Source organism: Hyposmocoma kahamanoa, unplaced genomic scaffold (assembly GCF_003589595.1).
Source record: "Hyposmocoma kahamanoa isolate Upper Pololo Valley unplaced genomic scaffold, ASM358959v1 86, whole genome shotgun sequence".
In the NCBI taxonomy this organism is placed as follows: Eukaryota; Metazoa; Arthropoda; class Insecta; order Lepidoptera; family Cosmopterigidae; genus Hyposmocoma; species Hyposmocoma kahamanoa.
This window is the reverse complement of record NW_020654289.1, coordinates 2,212,715-2,233,485: the sequence shown is the minus strand read 5'-3', so window position 1 is coordinate 2,233,485 and position 20,771 is coordinate 2,212,715. Positions and strand designations below refer to the sequence as shown.

At 36.4% G+C, this 20,771-nt stretch overlaps 2 protein-coding genes across 2 annotated transcripts in view; both read right to left on the bottom strand.

Annotated features, from left to right (window-relative positions):
- LOC113234765 overlaps positions 1–5,975 on the bottom strand; it is a 37,349-nt gene extending 31,374 nt beyond the window's left edge. The window contains exon 1 of the mRNA XM_026470235.1: positions 5,546–5,975. Within this exon, the coding sequence (XP_026326020.1) occupies positions 5,546–5,707 (162 nt within the window). The 5' untranslated portion in view covers positions 5,708–5,975. The remainder of the gene's footprint in view (positions 1–5,545) is intronic.
- A 7,307-nt stretch (positions 5,976–13,282) lies between these two features.
- LOC113234795 lies at positions 13,283–20,011 on the bottom strand. The gene is made up of 2 exons (XM_026470285.1): positions 19,784–20,011; positions 13,283–15,121 (listed from the first exon to the last, which is right to left on the bottom strand). Exons 1-2 carry the CDS (start codon positions 19,917–19,919, stop codon positions 14,508–14,510), a joined length of 750 nt encoding a protein of 249 aa, XP_026326070.1. The 5' UTR covers positions 19,920–20,011; the 3' UTR covers positions 13,283–14,507.
- Between the last annotated feature and the right edge of the window lie 760 nt (positions 20,012–20,771).

The following is a 20,771-nucleotide window of genomic DNA, read 5'->3' as shown; positions in this document are numbered from 1 at the left end:
ATATATACATATATATATATATATATATATATATATATATATAAGTGACGGGACGAACAAGTCGTGCGCTTGGTAGTAAGCAACACGCCTATTCATGACAGTTGCAGTGCCACTCAGAGCTTCAAATCGCAGAAATCTTAGGGGCACTGCCACGGCGCCCGTCACCATGATACACAAGCTGACATGTCCCATGTGCCTGTAATTTCACCAGCACCCATAAAACATCCCATCCTACATTCCGGTACGTCTCGTTTCAAAGAATGTAATAATGAAATAATTTTAGATAGCATGAATGCGCACGTCATAAATTAGTCCCACATATTATAATAAAAACCAGCCATCGACCTACCAATTCAACTCATTCATATCTTTTTTTTTTCGTGGGGAAATCCTCCTAAGATACTCCATCTCCGCCAGCATGTCCAGCGGGGGAAACCGCACCAGGACAGCCGCCGCGTCGAAGGATACAGTGCGGTATCCTCGTACGATCCTGGCACGCCATTGAGAATGGCTCTGCTGCATCGGACGCCTGTCAGTCGATGTGACCAGACAGGCGCCCCATATAGGGCCACGGGTTGCGCCACCCCACCGTATAAGCGGCGAACTTCCTCGGAAGGGCCCCCCAGATTGGGCAGCAACCGGTGCAGTGCACCCGCCACCCTATCGATCCGGGGAACCTGGCATCGGAACTGCTCCTCGAAGTCCCAGCGGCCGTCCACGATGAGGCCCAGGTACTTTAAGTACTGCACTACCTGGACGTCGACGTCAGCAATGCGAATCGAGTAACTGGGTGGTTTCCTCCCTCGCGGGAGTTCGTGGGACCACAGCGCCTCATTTTTTTGAGGCGCTACCCGTAGAATCAGTGCCTCGATTTTTTCGACGACGCGAGAAACCCCGAGCTCACCGAGCTGGATGGTCCTCTCCCGTCCTCTCTCCTCGCCCGGCCCGGGATACCATCCGGGCCAGGCGCAGTGTTCCGAGCACCAAGACGCCTCACGGCTCGATCCAGCTCTTCGTCTGTCACGCCGAGACCCCGAGGCGGTACTGCTCTCGACCCTAGGGAAGAGGGTGACTACCACCCTCTCCACGAACGCAGGGTCGAGGCTTGCCGTCAACGAAGGAACCCATGGCCGGAGCTTGCCCATAAGGATTTTGTATGGCCGCTCCCATGAGCTCCGAAGAGCTCTCTAGTGGCGACCGCGTACCGCAAGACGCAGCGTAGGTAAGCAGATCACCCACAAGGTGAACTGATGATCTGGTGAAGGCTGCGGGAATACAAGGGGCGTAGAACAGGATTGTGGCATTCTTTGCGGGAGACCTATGTTCAGCAGTGGACGTCTTTTGGCTGAGAAATGATGATGAATCGAGATACCAATCCACGATGTTAGTATTAAAATATCAACAAAGGTTATTTCAACATAACACGGGGATACTGTGATGTGGGACTTTAATTTTTTCAAGTTATATTTACAACCCGTAGGCACGACTAAAATAATAATTTGACAACCCTACGTTTCGAGGGACATGTGTAGGCATTGACACGCGTTAATATACTATTATTTTTAGTAGCAGTAGAGTTTCTTATGAAATAATTTATTCAGGGACGTCATGCAATCTTACCTATTTCTGCAGCCAAACAGTAATGTGAGCCTTACTGCTTTCCTTGTTATCTATGTCTCAGGGTGACAGACGCAGTGCCCCTCAGATCTTTGCGATTTAACGCTCTACAGGCGTGTCGCTTACCACCAGGCGCACGACTTATTCATCCCGTCACTTCGTACCATAAAAAAAACTATGGTTTTACGTAGTAAGTAAACTAAAAAGGACTCAACATCCTACTCAAGCGGAAATTGGCTAGCGCCAACCCCACTGGGAGTGGAAGTGGTCGCAATGACCGAACGCGTTCGGATAGATAAAGATTCTTCAATAATCTCAGTACAGAGTACTAAAACAACCGACCTCAAAAGTACGTGTAATTACGTCTATTTGCTAAGTTTCATTGAAATATCCCCTAGTTCGCCACTATACAGGACTTGATACTGGAAATAATAAAAATAGGTTCTCACTACGACACTACTCAAAGTATATCGAGAGAATAACGCCTTGAATTGGAGAAATAGCAAAATCAACTAAACAATTGCTAAAAGTAATTGCTCCTAAATTAAAGTCAGGCGCTATTTATAAAAATGAATCTTCATGCGTGATCAGCCACCCTTAGAGGTGGATGGTTTTCTTCAAAATGAAATGGGACCACTATGGAGGCACCCTCTTTCCAACAAAAAAAGAATCATGAAAATCGGTTCACAAATACCGGAGTTATCGCGTAACATACATACAAAAAAAAAAGAACATACAGTCGAATTGAGAACCTCCTCCTTTTTTGAAGTCGGTTAAAAACAAAATGAATAGCCAAACCATGAAATCTATCGATTACATTTAATATGCAAATGGGTGTAAGCTCTCACTGAATAAACCAGAAACTTTTAGGTTGAGGTTTTGTGAAATAGATAAGTTTGTTGTTACGTAATTTAAATGATTGCTAACATTTTTTGAATTGGAAAATGACAAAAAGCTTACTGGGACAACAGTTGTTTCTCATTTCGGGCGTCCATTCGAGTCCCAATGACTTCAATTTCTAAGTTACGTATATTTGTGAATATGTCCAGTCCCCATTGGACCAGCATGGCGGACACCAGGCAAAACTTCGGCCCTTTCACCTTAGAGTAGATCCATGCCCAGCGGTAGGATATATGGGTTGATGATAACATCAACCTTTGACACAATTTATGGTGTTGTTAAAATTAATAAATAAATATTAGACACATCATACGTTGCTCTGATCCCAAACTAAACCATTGTGAGGAAATCGGAAACAACAATGGTACTACAACATCCAGACCCAAGACAATACAGAAAAGTTAGTTTCTTTACATTGACCCGGCTGGGGGTTGAACCCCGGACCTCAGAGATGGCGACACCATGAAAACCGGTGTGCGAGCCGGTCGTTAAAATAAGTCAATAAAATGTTGCAACTTCAACAAAGAACAACAACACAAAAGCTACCACAGAATGGATGCCCAAAGACAGAAAATGACCAAGCGGCAGACCAACGGAGAGACGAGCTAGACACCTAAAAGATTAGACCTGAGTAGCGCAAAACATAGAGGTGTGGAGCGACGGGAGGTCTTTGACCAGCAATGGGACCTTATAGGCTTTAAAAAAACACTTGATACTAGAGGCAATTTAACCGCACGTATTTATTAAAGTACACTCTACTGTTATTATTATGACAGCAGTAGAGCTAGTTGTAGTAACCTCACCTATTCTGCCCCCACGCTATAATTTGAGCATTACTGCCTTCCGGTTTTGAAAAAACAGTAATTTAAAGTATTGTGAAGTAAACTGAACTTAAGAAATCTTAACATTTAATTGTAAATGAAACAAATATTGTTATGAACGGTATCTGCGATAAATTATTTGGTAATAAGCATTTATTAATGTTCTCTACGCATATATTTTCCATAATGGCTACACTTATCCTCTATTTTTGGGAACTTCCTGCCATTTTCAATTAAGTACGGACAACGGCACATCAGACTACACATTTTTGTTCGAAAATCGCCTCCATAGCAACGGAACAAGATACGTCAATGTGTAAGCTAGATAAGCTGGCGTGTGTACAATGATATTCAAATTATTCATGTTAATACACATAATTTCACTAATAAAATAATAAATACGACCGGGTTATTATAGTCTGCGGGACTTCAATGTACTAACGAATTACTTTACATACATACTAGTTTCATGTAAGTTCAAGGAATACGATTTTTCATACAAACATTTTTACCCTTTTTCTACCGTCTTAGGTGAATTTCGAAAAGTCCGTTGTACGGCTACACTAAATAAACGTGACATACTCAGAAGTTATCATATTTCTAGGACTTATGGTTTTTGTTGTGTCTACATCTATCAGTTAATTGCTCCAGAACCTACTCCTTTATAGTCATAATACATAATAAGTATGTATCTACATATAGATTAAGTTAGTATAATTGTTATTGTAAAATTTTAACATGTGTAAAGCTGAGCGTGCTGTTGGTTGTATAATATGTGTCGCTATGCTATTGCTAAGAGCACTAAAAATAAATATTGCAAAAAAAATTAAAATTAAGAAAATAACGAAGGAATATGCAAGATGTTTTGTGAGTTGGAGTGTATTAATAGTATTATAAGCTGGGAAGTGACAATTTAAGATAAATGGATATCTTTAGGTAGTGAGACTTTCGGCAATTCAAAAACGTTATATTACAACTATACTTCGCTTTTTCGGGATTAGAAGAAACGCCAACAAAAAACCAAGATCATAAATTTTTTTCTTCAGTCAACAAATTACAGTAAAGAAAAACATCGTCAGAATTAATGACAAATGGCATTTAATAAATGACACGATAGTGTGTTATTATTTTATTCTTCATCTAATGTTTGTAACCTCTGCTTCTTTAAGTTTTTTATAGTGCAAGTTTTTGAGAAACTTTAGCGAATACTACGGTTAAAATAATGAAATGGCGCCTGATAAAAGACCAAAAATGTCATTGGCTCTAATGCTAAAAAAAACAAAGTGTAGTGTTGTACGCAACTATAAATGTCTGTCAGCTGTGACCATGGGCGTGTAAAGACTCTAAAACGTTGATTTCTAGAAACGTTCACTTATAGATCCGAAAAAGAATCATTTCGTATGAAAATTACTTCGTTTTTGTCAAAATTGTAAAATATGTCCTATTAGTGAGTGGTTAATTCTGCCGAAAACAGGCACAACTATGCGTACTTTATACGACAGTTGTGCCCTTTTTCGTTCCGAGGGCAGAATTGGACTGCATATTCTGAGCTTCAAATTAAGTTTCTTAAAACCTAACCAGTAAATTTATTGATTTTTAAGCTGCCACCCACCACTGAATATCATGTATTATATAAACTTCTTATCAACTGTTCGTTGTCAATCGAGCAAATATAATACTTATTCGTTTTTCATTTCATCCCATCACGTTATCTGATAACCGTGAGTCGATTGCCCAATATTATCTCCGAAACAACAATACACTTCAATACATCGTTTTAGAATCGATAACATCGTCGTTACGGAAACAGGTGAATGATAACAAAGTTTAGAAAGCTTAAAAATGTCTATTCCCCGTTAAGTCTCGATTTGATTTATTTCCTCATAATGCCTAAATATAACCACGTCGACAAGGCTAGCAACTAGGGAATGTGTTGCGTTCATATCGATTTAAAAAAGAGATTGACTGGACTACTAAAAAAAAGTTATGAATAAAGAATTTGAATTTATGTCGTCGAGATGATGCATGCAAAACATATTCATAGTCTATTGAAAGGTTTGTGTTTGAAATCACTGGATCGGACAGCGTTACTATTTGAACAAGCCGAAATTTGCATTCTATATTAGCACGACGCCTTTTTTAATACTTACCGCCCTAACTCCTCTAGTGTGTTTCCCTTACGTGGTTAAATATACATTGATACTTACGAATTTACTTCTTTCTTTGTCTTTTTGTTTAAGTTCTGCCTCTTTTTTAGCTTGTTGTATGATTTCGTCTACAAATTCAGTGGCTTGTCGTAGTTTTTCAGGATCGCCTTTAAACGCTTCTATTCGATCAGCTAATGCTGATGCATCACCGTCGTGTCTCATTATGGATATTCTTTTGCTTTCCACAGGTTGTTTAACTTGTTATAGGGTTTAGTCACTCGCTAATAGCGTATGTTTCACGAAACTCAAACAAACAATAGCACTACGAGCTACGAGATGGTGTGTACGGACATATGATTGTTACGATCAGCCATAACTTTCGAAATGGGGGAGCTTCACCCTTCACTATTGCGGCCTAGCTTGGGGGGCGGCAACGTGGTCCCAAGGCGCGGGCGCGGGCGTGCAGGCAGGCGGCGGCTGTGGCGGCAACGGAGGTACTGCCAGGCCGGTCGACGCTCGATCATGCGCCGATGGATGCGTACTACATAACCATTTGGACTAGACCCCTGATCTCTAAGCCTCCCGTATTATTATCGTGTAAAACATTCCGCTGCTCGACAGGTACAGTCCGGAAGCGGCTCATTTTAATCTAGCCAGTCGGTGCACTCAGTTTCGCTTCACATATTACTCCTAAATACACTCTTAAATTATTTAGTGTCTATCCTTCTATAGTCAATCTCTAAACATTCACAGGCAAAAGAAAATTTTCACTCACGCTCAAAATGTACACAAGATCGTGAACCCTTTTTTGTTTAATTTGGTTAGACGGGACTGTATTAATCTAACTATGTGGTTTCATGAACAAACCAGCGACGGTACATGCGATCACAGAAGGTCAAAGGTCAATTCACTCAACGACCCTGTTGACATCGTGATCGATGAATGCAGCCAGCCCTATTTGCATTGCAATGAGACGCTTTGTCTCGTCTAATAGTTGCCATTGAATATTCTGATGACGTACAAATTAAGATAGATGTTTTGATTGTTTCAGTACAAATCGGAGTGTTAACAACGACCCGTTACATCGGAATTTCACAAAGCGTTCAATGTGACGCTACCTGTTTACATGCCTGATTAAAATGGGGTCGAATCAAAATCGTGTATATTTGTTTTTTCAAACAAACCAACGATTCGGGCCGTTTATAGGTCCCAAGGTCACGGCTGACTGAGATGATAAAGCTATCAACTAGTTACGTCATTACATACTTATTAATATTAGACGAAAAAATTGTATTATTCCTACTATTATTCCTACGTCATTTTCTTGTTTATATTTTCAACACCCGATATGAAAGTATTTTGCATTTGAATTGCATAAAAGATAGTCGTTTGTAGTTTACGTTTTTTAATTAATTAATACTTACCTTACGACATCGCATCGTAGGTATATATCTTAGCCAAAGGTTATAAAATTATTAATTTAATTTAGTTGTTTATCTTATTTTTAATTTACCATAGAACATTTCCATTCACGCTACATACGTTTTGCAAAATATTTTATTTTAACAATATGAAGTTGTGATTATCCTACCTTCAACGTGCAAATGTTGTTGCTAGTAAATTGCGTAATGAAGGCCTATGAAGAAGAAGACGTTCCCCGCCTCATTCCATCTATCTAAAGGACTTATGAATCTACTTACAGTTATATAATTACCACTTTTAATTTTATGTGATTGAAAACCTAAAGAAAAGTAAACCAAAAAAGAAAAAAACTGACGAATAGGCTGTATGGCTTTATGTCAAAGCCGTTACAACTTTACAAAAAAAACTTAATGTTAGAAGATTTAGTCACGCGTATATTTCGTGAAACTCAAACATTACTATTACGAGATACGAGATGGTGAATATCATATGTTTGGTACGTTCGGCTTATTTTCTAACTGAACGAGTTTCACCCTTCCCTAATATTAAATTGAACAGTTATTTCCTTGAGTTTCACATTCTACTTAACGGATAATAAAAGAAAAATAAAAGAAACACGAAACAAAAAACAGCTTATTATACAGAGTGGAAAAAAATCAGTGGGATATGAAGGGGAACTACTTTAAATGCTTAAGATCAAAACTAGAAAACATTATTTTAATTTTTCTTAATATGAATAACTATATTCACTATTTTTTTTTAAAGTGTACCTGAACCAGGAATCTGACCAACTAAAAATAATAAGAAAAATCACTCTGTTTTATCGTAGCAATCGATAGAATCATTGATTAGGATAAAATCCCTCCAATGAAAACGGAGACTTACATTTAAAGACGACTATGAAATCTTTATAATACAAACAACTTTCATAAACATTATCTAACTAAGACTGCTTATGTTTAACAAGTAAATGACATGATATATGTTTTTATAAACTCCTTACTCATTTGGATTTCTTTATGGGCCATATAAAAACAATGTACAAATAGACTTATGTGACTGTAGACGATATTATGAGCATTTAGTGGTTAATACCTACGTGTGACCTGTAAAGGACCCGAAACGTTCGTTTGTTTGAAAAGACAAATGTATCTACACGACTTAGATCCAAAATAGTGTGGTTTCCTATATGTAACAATCGTGAAAACCTAAGAACTCGATAAAAATGGGTGTTTATTTCTTTGCATTTTCAATTGGTTCGATTTCAGGCTCAGGCGATCTGTTAAAAAAAATCTGTGAAATCATATTAAGAAAAATAAAAGAATGTTTTCTTTAAGTAACATTAGCCATTTTAAGTACTAAATGCTTAAATTGATATTTGTATTGATTGGTAGTTCATGTCCCATTATTCTTTTCCACCCTGTATAATAAATACACTCGATCTGACAATTTTAATGGGTTCGTTTTAAATGAGTTAGCGTTATGTTCATATACATATATCTAGAAATGTCTGTGGTTATATTATTAGACGAAGGTTTACAAGATGAATTATAATTAAATAATTTACTTAGTATCATTCAATCTCACTACACGTAAATAACGTTATAACGGCTGTTTTAGAAGGTTTTATTTTTTTCTAGAAATGACAATTCGTAATACGAATTAATTTTCTTTCCTACCTAAGTAGTCTTTTATCGAGGGACCCTGATCCCATTTAGATAAGTATCTAAATCTACTAACTGCTATGAAAACGGACACCGATAGAGGGGACACTCCCCTTGATTGATCAACGACAATAACAATACTGCGACGAATTTAGACTCTATTATTTTATCAGTAGAGAATAACCTTGATTTTTTTAACCTTTCAACAATACTTTAAAGATGAGAAGGTAAAGACCTCAAGTCACGAGAAGATTTGTGCATTAGGCGGTACAAACATACCCCAAACTTTTTTTAGGCATCATACAAAGAAAGTTCAGGCTTAATAAGTAGAATTATTCTAGACCATAGAAATCATTCCTTTACTTGAAGATTTTCGGCTTTCTTAACTATGTAACGAACGTGCAGAGATGAGGTGGGTTAAAACGTGGTCAAAACCTAACCAACCCGGCTGGGTTTTAACTGAGTTTTTACCCAAAGCGCTTTAACCCATTTCTGCCAAAAATCGTGAGCAAAAACGGCGAATACGGCATTTGGTATAATTCCATACTTATTAGAAATTTCGATGAAAAATAGTACTTATGTGACTGTTGAGAGGATTTATAAAACGATAAGAATAGGCGAGTGTTTTAATGCCTAATTATGTACAGTTACGTACACTGCTTAATCTATACACATAATTATAAGCTCTCTATGATGTGTTCAGGAACCGCATGTTACGACTGGCGAAATGGCGGCAAATAAAACTTTTGTCATGAATGTCACACAACCGTAGTTTTTATTGAATTCATAGACAAACTAGAGTTGGTCCCAACTATCATATCGTTCAATACTAAGTAACGTGTGAAATTTGTCAAAATTGTTTGCTATTGACATTTAATTTCGAATAAAACTTCATCTCGACTGATATTAGATTTGAGGACGCATAATATAGTTTTGTTTTTCAGACGTTCGAAATTTGAATGTACTAAAAAAATGAAATTTGTAATGTCGTAAGGGACATTTTTACATAAGGGAAAATGACCTTACGACAAAATGTCTCTTAGAACATTTCAAATTTCCACAGTCGATATCAGGACAATAATTTCGTCGATGAATCGAATTATGAAATGTGGTAAACGACACTTTGTAGCAAGGAACATTTTCCATTACGACAAAATATTTCTTACGACATTTAACATTTCCACCGTCAACATGTCGTCTGCCCATCTTGCCGCTGGAAACCCGAGCACTTGCCCGTCTCTGGTAACGAGGGAATCTAAAGCTGAGATTTATAAACGGCCTAAGTTTAAGCAAGAAATTCGATAAAACTTTGAGTTTTCTTCACAATTTCTTGCTTAAAATCAGGTAGAGTTCGTTTTGTACACACGAAAAACTTGCTTTGCTCACCATTTTTGCTTAGCAGAAGTAAAACTTCGTATTATAAATGTCAGTCAGTCTAAGTAACAATTAACAACAATAATAATATAACCGCTTAAATATCTCAACACATTAATATATACTTAACCTACATTTACACATAGTAGAGTTTTGATTACCTCGATAACCCAACGATTTGCACTGTGAACGCTGGATAAGGAGGACTCGGGTTCGATTCGCGGTTGGACCAAGTTGGGAAATTAAATTGATACCGGTATAGGTGTTCTAGGGTGTTAGGAAAATCTCTAGTTTGGTATTGGTGCGGTTGTTGGTAAAAAAATGAAATATACGAAAGCTCAAATTGCTTCGTCGACAGTGCTGTATATTAGCAAAGGAGTCTAAAATGGCCAGATACCATATTCAATTAGGAATATGATTGTCTCTTTTTGTAATAATGTCAAATCACAAAAAGATATAGGCGTACGTAATGTTGTAGAAATGTGTACTTCGAAGTCTAAATAAAATGAATTTTAATTAAAAAAAATAAATTTGGCAAGCCTAATTACAGCGCTCATCTCTAAGGTTTACCGAGACGAGAATCAGTAAAATTTCCGACGTTTCCGAGGCCGGCTACCGGACACCCACGTTGCGTCACGTCGCAAACACGCTACGTGTAAATAATAAGTAATTAGTGTTCTACCATTATACTGTTACGTCTGTCAGTCTATAAGGCATGTATGTATGGCTGTTTGTAACCTGAATATAAATAAATAAATAATAATTGTAACTTTTTCATTGAAAAAAAAAACCGACCTCTCGAGTTTGCTTGGGTTCCACTCATCAGATTCTGAGTTCTTGGTGATAATGGGACTATTACGGACTCCTTTGTACATTTCATACTTTTTTCTGGTTGTCACGGTGACCGTAATTTGTTGATTACATTTATTGTGTCTAGTGAAAAGTCGACTTTTACTTGCGGAAAATATTTTTTTATTTGTGACAGCCGAAACGAACCTGGAACAGCATCGTTGGCATCAGGGGGCCACCTCGAGAGTTTCAAAATCGATCCACAATTAACGGAGAAACCGGTGAGAACACTGACATGCCTACAAAATTTGAAGATTGTCCTCGATTTCCATGTGATCCCCGCACCAGATTTTGACTTGGTGACAATAGAATCACCACGAGAGTGCACTCTACAAACAAGAAAAGAATTTTCAAAATCGGTCTACAATTGACGGAGAAATCGGAAAAGCACAAAAAACATAAACATACAAAACAGCCGAATGTATAACCTCTCCCTTTTTTTTTTGAAGTTTGTTAAAAATAAACACATTTGTAACGGAAAGTACGAGGTGAAAATACATGACAATTTAATTGTTTAATACATCTTTGTCCAAATTAAGGTGATTACTTCGTATTCTTGACAGTATAAAACCACAATAGTCATCATACGCCGAAAGTGTTTTTCTACACCTATACTTTAATCTGTCAATTATAATTTTATAAACCATATTACAATGGCGCTCTTTTTAGTTCTGAATCAAAATTCTATTGTCTATGGTACTCACTGAATTTAAACATTTCAACCTAGTTCTCTATACAGAACTATTCAAAAAAAGAACATCGTATTTTTGCTAAATAAAATGTCAAATATGACGCTACTCAAACGCTCGCCCGCCTCCTAATTGGTTAGTTAAATCTTAGAGGGCTAAATTGGCCTAAAGGTCTTGCAAACGAGCCATAAACCTTTTAAAAAAAAGATATTGGTATAAAGCGTTTGCTTAGCATTCGTTTGAGATTGTTGTCATGGATTGTTAACAAAATATACATTAAATATTCGTTGCGCATTATTTTATTTACTTGCTTAGAATAATAACGCATAGAATGATAGTTTTATATCAAACGAACTGTCACAAGTGAGGCAAAAATCGAATTAATGTAGGCTAGTTTTAGTAGCAGGTTAATTTTCGGTTTTAGTGAATATTTATATAAAAATACAAGTTGAAACGCGTTACTTCCTTGTGGAATGTGATGTTAGTATCTATTTTATGTTTGTCTGACGTATTTTTACACTCATTTACCGCACATTTCATCATTTTTAGCTAAAATTCTTAATCTGTTCGCGGTGCAAGTTGACCTTGAGCACTGAAGGCCCGCCCGCTCGTGTAGGCCCTTTTGGCGCGCTTCAATTTGCCTCACTTAGCGTGTGCGGACTAGGTTTCTATGCGTTATTATTTTAAGTTTAAGTCAAGTCCCTGCCATTAGAGTCGTATTTCCAGTGCTTGTGTTGCCAGTGCAATCCTGACTTGAGCATTGAATATGCACGTGTCACTTGGTTCCGCAGACGGCGTCACTCTTAGAGTCAGGATCAGGATTGCAATTGAAACACAAGCACTGGAAATACGACCCTAATGGCAGGGACTTGAGTATGATTTCTAGTGCTTTAAATCATACTCAAATCCTGACTTGAGCATTGAGTAGAGTTCTAGAATACGACCCTATAATAAGATAAGATAAGAGAGACGATAAGAGTGACGCCGTCTGTGGAACCAAGTGTCAAAACGGGTCAATATGATCCATCTTTATAAGGAAGTAGAAGAGTGATTTCTAATAATTACCTCCCTATATTATTCAGAATACTTTGCTAAAAATAAAAGAAATGTCAAATTATGTATTCAAAGTTGATTTTGCATAATGTTATCGAGAACGATAATAAAATATCGATATGTACAATATATTGGTATTCTTTTTATTTTACTACATTATGTCCCAAGAACCCTTATTTTAAACGTATTTATTAAAATTTAGACAACTACTTTCTTAATTAAAAAAATTCGATGAAATTCGGGTCACCCGATCGTCGGCGTAATTATATTCACGTTATTGGCGCCGGGTTAAACGAAATTCTTGCTAAAGACCTTTCACTTCGTCTCGTTAAATAGGAGAACAGAGAGCTGGCCGCTACATCCACAAAAAATAAGCTTAACTACCCAAAGAAGACCAAGGCAAAATGCTATATTAACAAAAACAATCAAATGAATAACGTAAAAATTATAAATTTAGATAGATATAGGTTTGAATATTCCGCTAAATAACTTATAATAATATAATAGTAAATTAACTATATATAAATAATAAATAAACTTTATATGTTGCTTCATTTCATTTCAAAGTGGACACAAATTTACGGAGGCAATTATGGAACCTATATTCGATTTACAAAAACATTTTTCAACTTTTCACACAAATCAATCAATTAGCTGGTTGCGATTCCCTTTGGGATTCAAAATAAAATAAACAAATAAAATAAAAATACATTTATTTATCTACAAAAGCGATAAACCATAATAAGAGTGATTAATTATACAATTAACAGTAATGTGCACAAAAATGATGAAGAATCAGCATTGCTGATTTTATTTACTATAGTTCTTTGCTAGCTGCGCAATCGCCAACGAAGTGCCAAACACCAAATTATACCTACAGATGCTGTCTGTGTTGCAGTCACAGACATATCTAGATGAGCTATATTTATGTCTGTGGTTGCAGAGGTGTTGCACTTTATATAAAAGGTATAAGGTAGAAGTAAATCAAAAATTTTAATTAAAAATCAAATTTTTTTAGCGGACAAGGGGTGATTTATATTTCAAGAAGTTTTGTTTATTGTTTTGAGTACACTAATTGCCACAACACTAGTAGGTACTTTAATTAACTATCTATATTTAAACTTACTTGAGGTCGGTTTTTTAATACTACATTAAAGATTATTAGTTATTACAAAATTTATTTAAAAAATCAACCATATTTAAGTCAATACTCTACCACTACGAGAATGGTTGATGTGCACTCGTCTACTCCATCAACTTTTGACCAAGGAACAAATAGTAAAATCCAAGTGGAAAGATCGTTTCAGAAGTTCAAATTTGCGATACAAACCTAACAGATGAAGAATAAAGGGGTCGAGCATCAATTTTCGACTACAATTAGTTTGACATCGACAATGTTAGTTCAGCCAAGTTCAATGTGGACCATTCATAAGTCAGGCCACGCAAACGCGGTACAACGGGAAAAGCAAATCGCGAAATATATCATTTGCAAATGTTTGGAAAGTCTGAGCCTCATTTCTAAGACCAAAAGTCATCCTTGTAAACTCAACCCAAAACGAGTAATTATCGCAGTCTTTTCAATGTCTTCTACCGCTACCCGTATATTATGTTATACTTTTTTAAAATACAAACCTGTAAATATATTTCCTTCTAATATGTATGCAGTATTGAATGCGTGGTATGGAATATTTATTCAGTTTTGTGATTGCGTTTACTCGTGGAAAGTTCTCCCGTACTTTTCTTTGGCACTAAGCTGCTTTTTACTGGGCCCGCATATTCCATCTCTTGCATCCTTAAAAATTAATCTTCTGCTATCTTGTATTTTTCAAGTGAAAGAGGACGCATCCGTGAATTTTCGGGAAGTCCAGTTGTATATCATGGACGATACAATGTCGCACAGTCTCCTTGAAACATTTCGGTTTTGTTATTTCTTGATATTTTGCTAATTAGTCACTATACTGGTGCATCAAATCAATTTTCTGACTTCACTATAAAAGTACATGAAGGGGATTGTATAGGCGTTACTGAAATTTGATTTTCTTCAAGTTCTTTCAGTTCGGCTTCTGCAAAAATGTGTGCCAGTTTCAACTTGACTTCGGCTTGAGTTCTGGGTTGCAGTTTTTTAAAAGTTTCTGCGTAACTAATAAATAGGTAGTCAACGGCGTCATATTTTTGTTTATTATTTAAATAATTCAGAACTTTATCCACGTCGCCTTGGGAGTCCAATTGTATTGTTGTTGGAGGTATTAGCGAAGGTATCTCAGGCGAAGATATGTCTGGCAGTGGATGAGATATCTCCCGGTTGATGGTTATTGATGGGGATGGTGATGGCAACTCATCTTTTGAATTTGCAACTTGCGTGTTAATCGGAGATCTTGGTGGAGAATTAGTTTCACCTGAATTTCTTCTGGCGTTCGATGTTGTCGATCGGGGTTGTGAAGTGGCATCCAGAAATTCCAAATAGGGTCCCCAAACCCAATTAAAGTACTTTTTTGATTGACCCTTACCCGTTGCACCTTTAATTTGTTTTTTGTACTTAGTATAGCCATCTTTTAAATTCTTCCACTTGACTTTCGTTACGTGACCTGTAACAAGATTTATTTCAAATATTTCACAAGTGGTATCTTTAGAGACAATAGTATTTTTATTTCGTGTCAGAATTATTTAGATACACCACCCAAGCAGCACACCCATAAATATATACTATAAGATATCTAATAGAATTTAATTCGATTCAATATTTTAAGAGTTCAAATTCCCTCAAGGTTTCTAGATAATTTAAAGTAAAAGTGGGCACATTAGTAGATCACAAGAGTGCTTTGAGAAACTATATGTAGGTAGTGTTAAGAGTGATTCTTATCTTTTTTCTCAAGTAACCCTTCTAGAATGCTACAAGACCATTTGTAGAATGTAGACAGTTTTTAGATAATTTATAGTCTATGATAGTTTTCTTAGTAATGCTATTTTAAAACCAAAATACTAAGGCGTTACAATAGATTTCAAGTTTAATGGCTTACAAAATATAAACTATCAAAATTGCAACATGGCGAAATTAGATATAATATTTCTGACTTATTCGCGCAATGTTTAATCGGTTAGAAAGCGCGAATTGACGTGCGACTTTAAATACATTGTGAAAACTGACGTATAACCTGTAATAAAAGTAATGCGCTCGCTAAATTTTAAATATTTATGTATAAAATATAAACTTAATAAAAATACAGTTATCGATTTTCGGTTTTAAATATTTATATATGTATTCTATTGACAGATGGCACAATACACATACACAACATTGAAGTACAGTAGTTTACGCGCTCATTTCAATTGTTTTTATCACTTCTTATTTATTTGTCAACAAACATGACCGGCCGTGACCGGCTCGCGCGCGAATTTCGACTATTGTATTTACCGTTGCCAATTTGTGGGGAATTTCAACTAGATTGGGGATTTTGTGGGGATAGGCGCTATGTGAGGAAAATGTGGAGTTCTAACATTTTATCATTTTGAATAATTTATCAATTGCTGATGAATCGCTAGTCTGACCGTTACTGTTAGAAACACTGTGATGGACTATATCGATGTGTTTTTCAACATCGCACATCCCTCGTATTATTAACAAGCAGCTTAAATAGAATTATTATTAGAGCACTTGGTTCTGAATTGTAAAATTACCAGTCGGTGCGTGTTGAGTTCGCGATTCTTTCTCCCGCTTAGGCCGGTCCCTGGTATGAAGCAAAACGAAGTCAGCTATTGATAAACAAAGCTGAGCAGTTGGTACTTCCACACCACAACTTACCACTCGTCAACTTTAAAATTTAAATATAGGTCGAAATTCATTGATTATTTCTTATATTAACACAGTGTCACCAAATGCACAACAAATAATCAATTTACTTAATTTTGTAAGGCAAAGAAAAATGTTTTTTTTTTCAAAGACTGATTACAGACTAATGTTGAATCTAATTAAAAGAAATAAACGATTTAAGGTCATCTAATTTTATAATTAGTTTTACATTCCGTTTACATTCACAGCAAACGTAATAGATTATTACATTTTGAGTTTCTTAATTCTTTATTATATTTTTAAGGGATGTATTTCTAATAAATAATGAAAACTCGAGATGTGGGGAATTTGTGGGGAATATGAACTTTGCTCTCCCCAATTTGGGGATTTTAACCGTGAATTTTGGGGATATTGGACAATTGGTATCGAATGATGTGACTTAATATCCAAGGTTCACCACTTCCACCAGATCTTTTAATATTCTTTACTTTATCCATTTTGCATGAACTCTTACAACGTCCAATAGAGTAAAAGCAAGTAGTAGTAGCAAGTAGAGCAAAAGAGTAAAAACCCCAATTGTAGTATTTTTTAAATAAAATCTACTGAAGACGCGCTATAACATGTTTGTCAATAAGTACAAACACTACAGAATGTCTATAAATTAAATATATCTAGAATAAACGTAAGAACACTAGTTTTTAGAGTATTAATAGACTTTACTGGATGTGTATAGAACAATTTTACTAAAATAATCAGTTGTTCTACAGATGAACTTAAAATAAGGACTATAAGAGTAAATCTTAAGAGAGATTACACTTAATTAAGTTGTTTGGTATTGAGAAGGTTTTAAAATTTGGACTTGAGCGAAATAAGTCTATAAGAACAATTTCTTTTTTCTAAAACCATTTATAGAGAACTATTATCTAAATCTATACCATATTAAGACTGTTTATAGATATAACAGTTTTAAGGCGTATAAAGTGTGCTCCTTGGGCAGCGACACATACACAAAGAAACTTACACTGCATTGTTATATAAATTGTTACACCTACACTATCTTGTACCATTGCAGGCGTACATACAGTAATAACGCAAAATAACATTAAAAATTAACAAATAAATCTAATTATGCTGAGCACTATTGTAAAACAAGTTTCAAAGACAACCTGGGAAACATTACACCTCATTTATATGCCAACGCCAAGAGAAGAAATATGGCGCGAATTTGAAATTGGCTACAGAACCATATAGGATTTCCCAAACTGTGTGGACCGGTCAAATTACGTTCAAATTCATTGCCCCGACGACAGTGGATCAGGTTACTTTTGTTACAAAAACATCATTATTTTCGGTTATTTTGATGGAGTTAGTTGACGCAGATTTAAAATGTATAGTTGTTTAGACATAGTAATAGCGGAATTTTTGAGAATTTAGATTTCAATACAAATCATTTCTTGAAAACTTTACTACCACCATAACTACTGCGTAATTCAAATGATTTGGTACCAGGTACCACTAGTAATTATGGGTGGTGAAGGTTACCTTTGTCAAGAACAGTTATAGTGCAAAATGAAAGAAAAGAAAATTCAACTCCCGCCTGTGCCGAGCGTGCCGCGTTATGGAAACTGTATTCGACCAGACTGACGCAAAAATGACATGTTTAAAGACTTAGAATAATAACGCATAGAAATCTAATCCGCACACGCTAAGTGAGGCAAATTGAAGCGCTCCCAAAGGGCCTACACGAGCGGGCGGGCCTTCAGTGCTCAAGGTCAACTTGCACCGCGAACAGCTCCAGAATTTTAGCTAAAAATGACGAAATGTGCGGTAAATGAATGTAAAAATACGTCAGACAAACATAAAATAGATACTAACATCACATTCCACAAGGAAGTAACACGTTTCAACTTGTATTTTTATATAAATATTCACTAAAACCGAAAATTAACCTACTACTAAAACTAGCCTACATGAATTTGATTTTTGCCTCACTTGTGACAGTTCGTTTGATATGAAACTATCATTCTATGCGTTATTATTCTAAGTTTAAAGATATATATGCAATGTCGAAAATCGAAACGGCAATAGAAGTGATCAAAGGCACGCGTCGTTTACATAACTTCATTAAAATTAAGCATGGCTAAATTGGGTCCTTCAACAACAAGGCGATACTCAGATCAGTTGAGATCTAAAACTTCTCCCGATTTCTCGCACTAATCAAAGATCTGATTCTACAATTGAACAAAGATCATGGCCCACCAAAGTATAAAAACAAGACGCACGGGCGGCGTACAAAAATGATATACCTATAGCTAAATTGATAGAAAAATATTATGCATAATTTACAATGGTATGTCTAGCTTTACTGTGGGTACTGTGAATTATGAAATAAAAAAATGTATGTAAGTGCAAAATATTTGTGTTTTGTGTTTATTATCTGTCACTCATGACATGATAAGTACCGGAGGTAGCACGTAGTCGAATGGCCGAGTGTCAGGATTTGTTTAAAAACGTGTATATTAATTAACTTTGTATTTTATTAATCAATAACTCTTGTGTCTCGTACCGAATTATAATAAAGAGTTCATTATTTGATAATGTCCTTCAACAATGAATTCCATAAAAATATTCGATTGCGTATAGGTACTATTTTATGTTAAGTTTCGTTAGAAAATATTTACTATTATGTTAATTCGCAATTGTAATTATCGTAATTGTTGATCTTGAATTGTTAGTATAAAATTACGTAAAAGATTGTAGCTGAAACAGAAACAGGAAAGATATTTTCGCGCGCATGGTGACAGTGGAGCCATCTAACGGAGTTTTATAAAGTGTATGAGTGACGCAGCTAGCATTCTCTCTGTTCCTGATTTTCGACGTCAAGAAATAACATTTGTACAAGAGCACAAACATTATTAAAACGGTTCGCGAACGAGTGGTATGATAATTACTTTGAGAAAAAGTCTGACAATGACCTAATTAGGGTTCATTTACAGTTTACACAATAATTAAAAGTACTGTTAACGCGTGCACGGTGATGACATCTAATGGAAATTATTCACATCATCGTTGAAGCAGCGCGGCGGTGCAGTTAAATAGCGTTTTTTTTCTAGAACGATTTTGGTTTTTGAATTGTATTGATTCACTCACGCGGCAGACTTCTATTGTAACAGCCGTTCGCTTAATATATGAAATATTTCACCACGGAAAATAAATAAGTAGAGAAAGGAGATAATAAGAGATTGACCACAGCGACACATACACTAACAAATACCTATGTTTAATATCAAATCTTTATTCCCGTAGAATTGCGATATTTATTTTTACATAAAATAAAAATTGCGTAATTTAAAACGAATGTTGTTTTTGTACCCAAACATCCATTAAACGGGTCAGATAATGAGCCATGATCTTTGTAAATTACTTTAATGTTAATTAAAAGGTTAAAAAATATACTCACGATTTTGATTCAATTCCTTTGCAATCTTTTCCCAAATCATCTCCTTCTTTAGACCGTTTTTAAAATCTCTAAGTCGTGGATTATATAAACACGGATATGATTGAACTAATAATATAAGCTTTTCGGTCGAATACATGTCAATAGAATTAATAGACTCCACAATTGCAAAAATACAACGTAACGACCAAGCTCGATAAAAACCCCGCTCCCGGACCGCGCCCCGCTCGCTCTGTGTGGACGGTCGGTTGCATTGCATAGAACTCGATGGAAGTCAACACCCGTGCCGCACCCACCCCGCATTCGCCTCGGGCCCGGTCCGCGTCTCATCCGCCTGTTTATCACAGCGTTTGTCGGCCTTGGACCGCGTTGCCTGGCGCTGCCCCGCCGCCCGTACCGCCGCCCCGCCGTCTCGCGTCACCCCGCCCGCCACGCCGCCGCCGCCGTCCCGCCGCCTTCTCGCAGTCCCGCTAGCCGCTCTACAATGCGTATAACCGGTTTCAATGTAGCAGGGTGCTTAAAAGAATAAAATCGAACATTACAAAAGTTCCCGGGCCCGGAACGCTCCCGCTACCGCCGCTATGTATGTGGTCAGAGCATAATAGTGTCAGAATGCTCGGAAATGTATAGAAATTGGCTAGATCGTACGCGTATTTTTTATGCAGACGACGCGATTCGAGCACGCCGATCAACACACAATCTGTTCATGCGTTATCCCGCAGTATTTCGAGATCCCGGTATTGCATTCCCTAGCTGGATGGGTCACAAACTTCCGATAACAAAACCGAAAGTACCTGAGTTTCCTCAGGAATTCCTTCTGGAAATAATCATAAAAAATACAGGCTGTTTTTAACATTTGCTTAGTTCGATTCCCAAATAAGGCTTATCACTTTTTAAAAGTCTTTGATGCATTCAAAGACTTTTAAAAAGTATTATCTACTTTTCAAAATAAAGTCACGTCTCCATGAAGCAAACAATCCTATCTAAAATA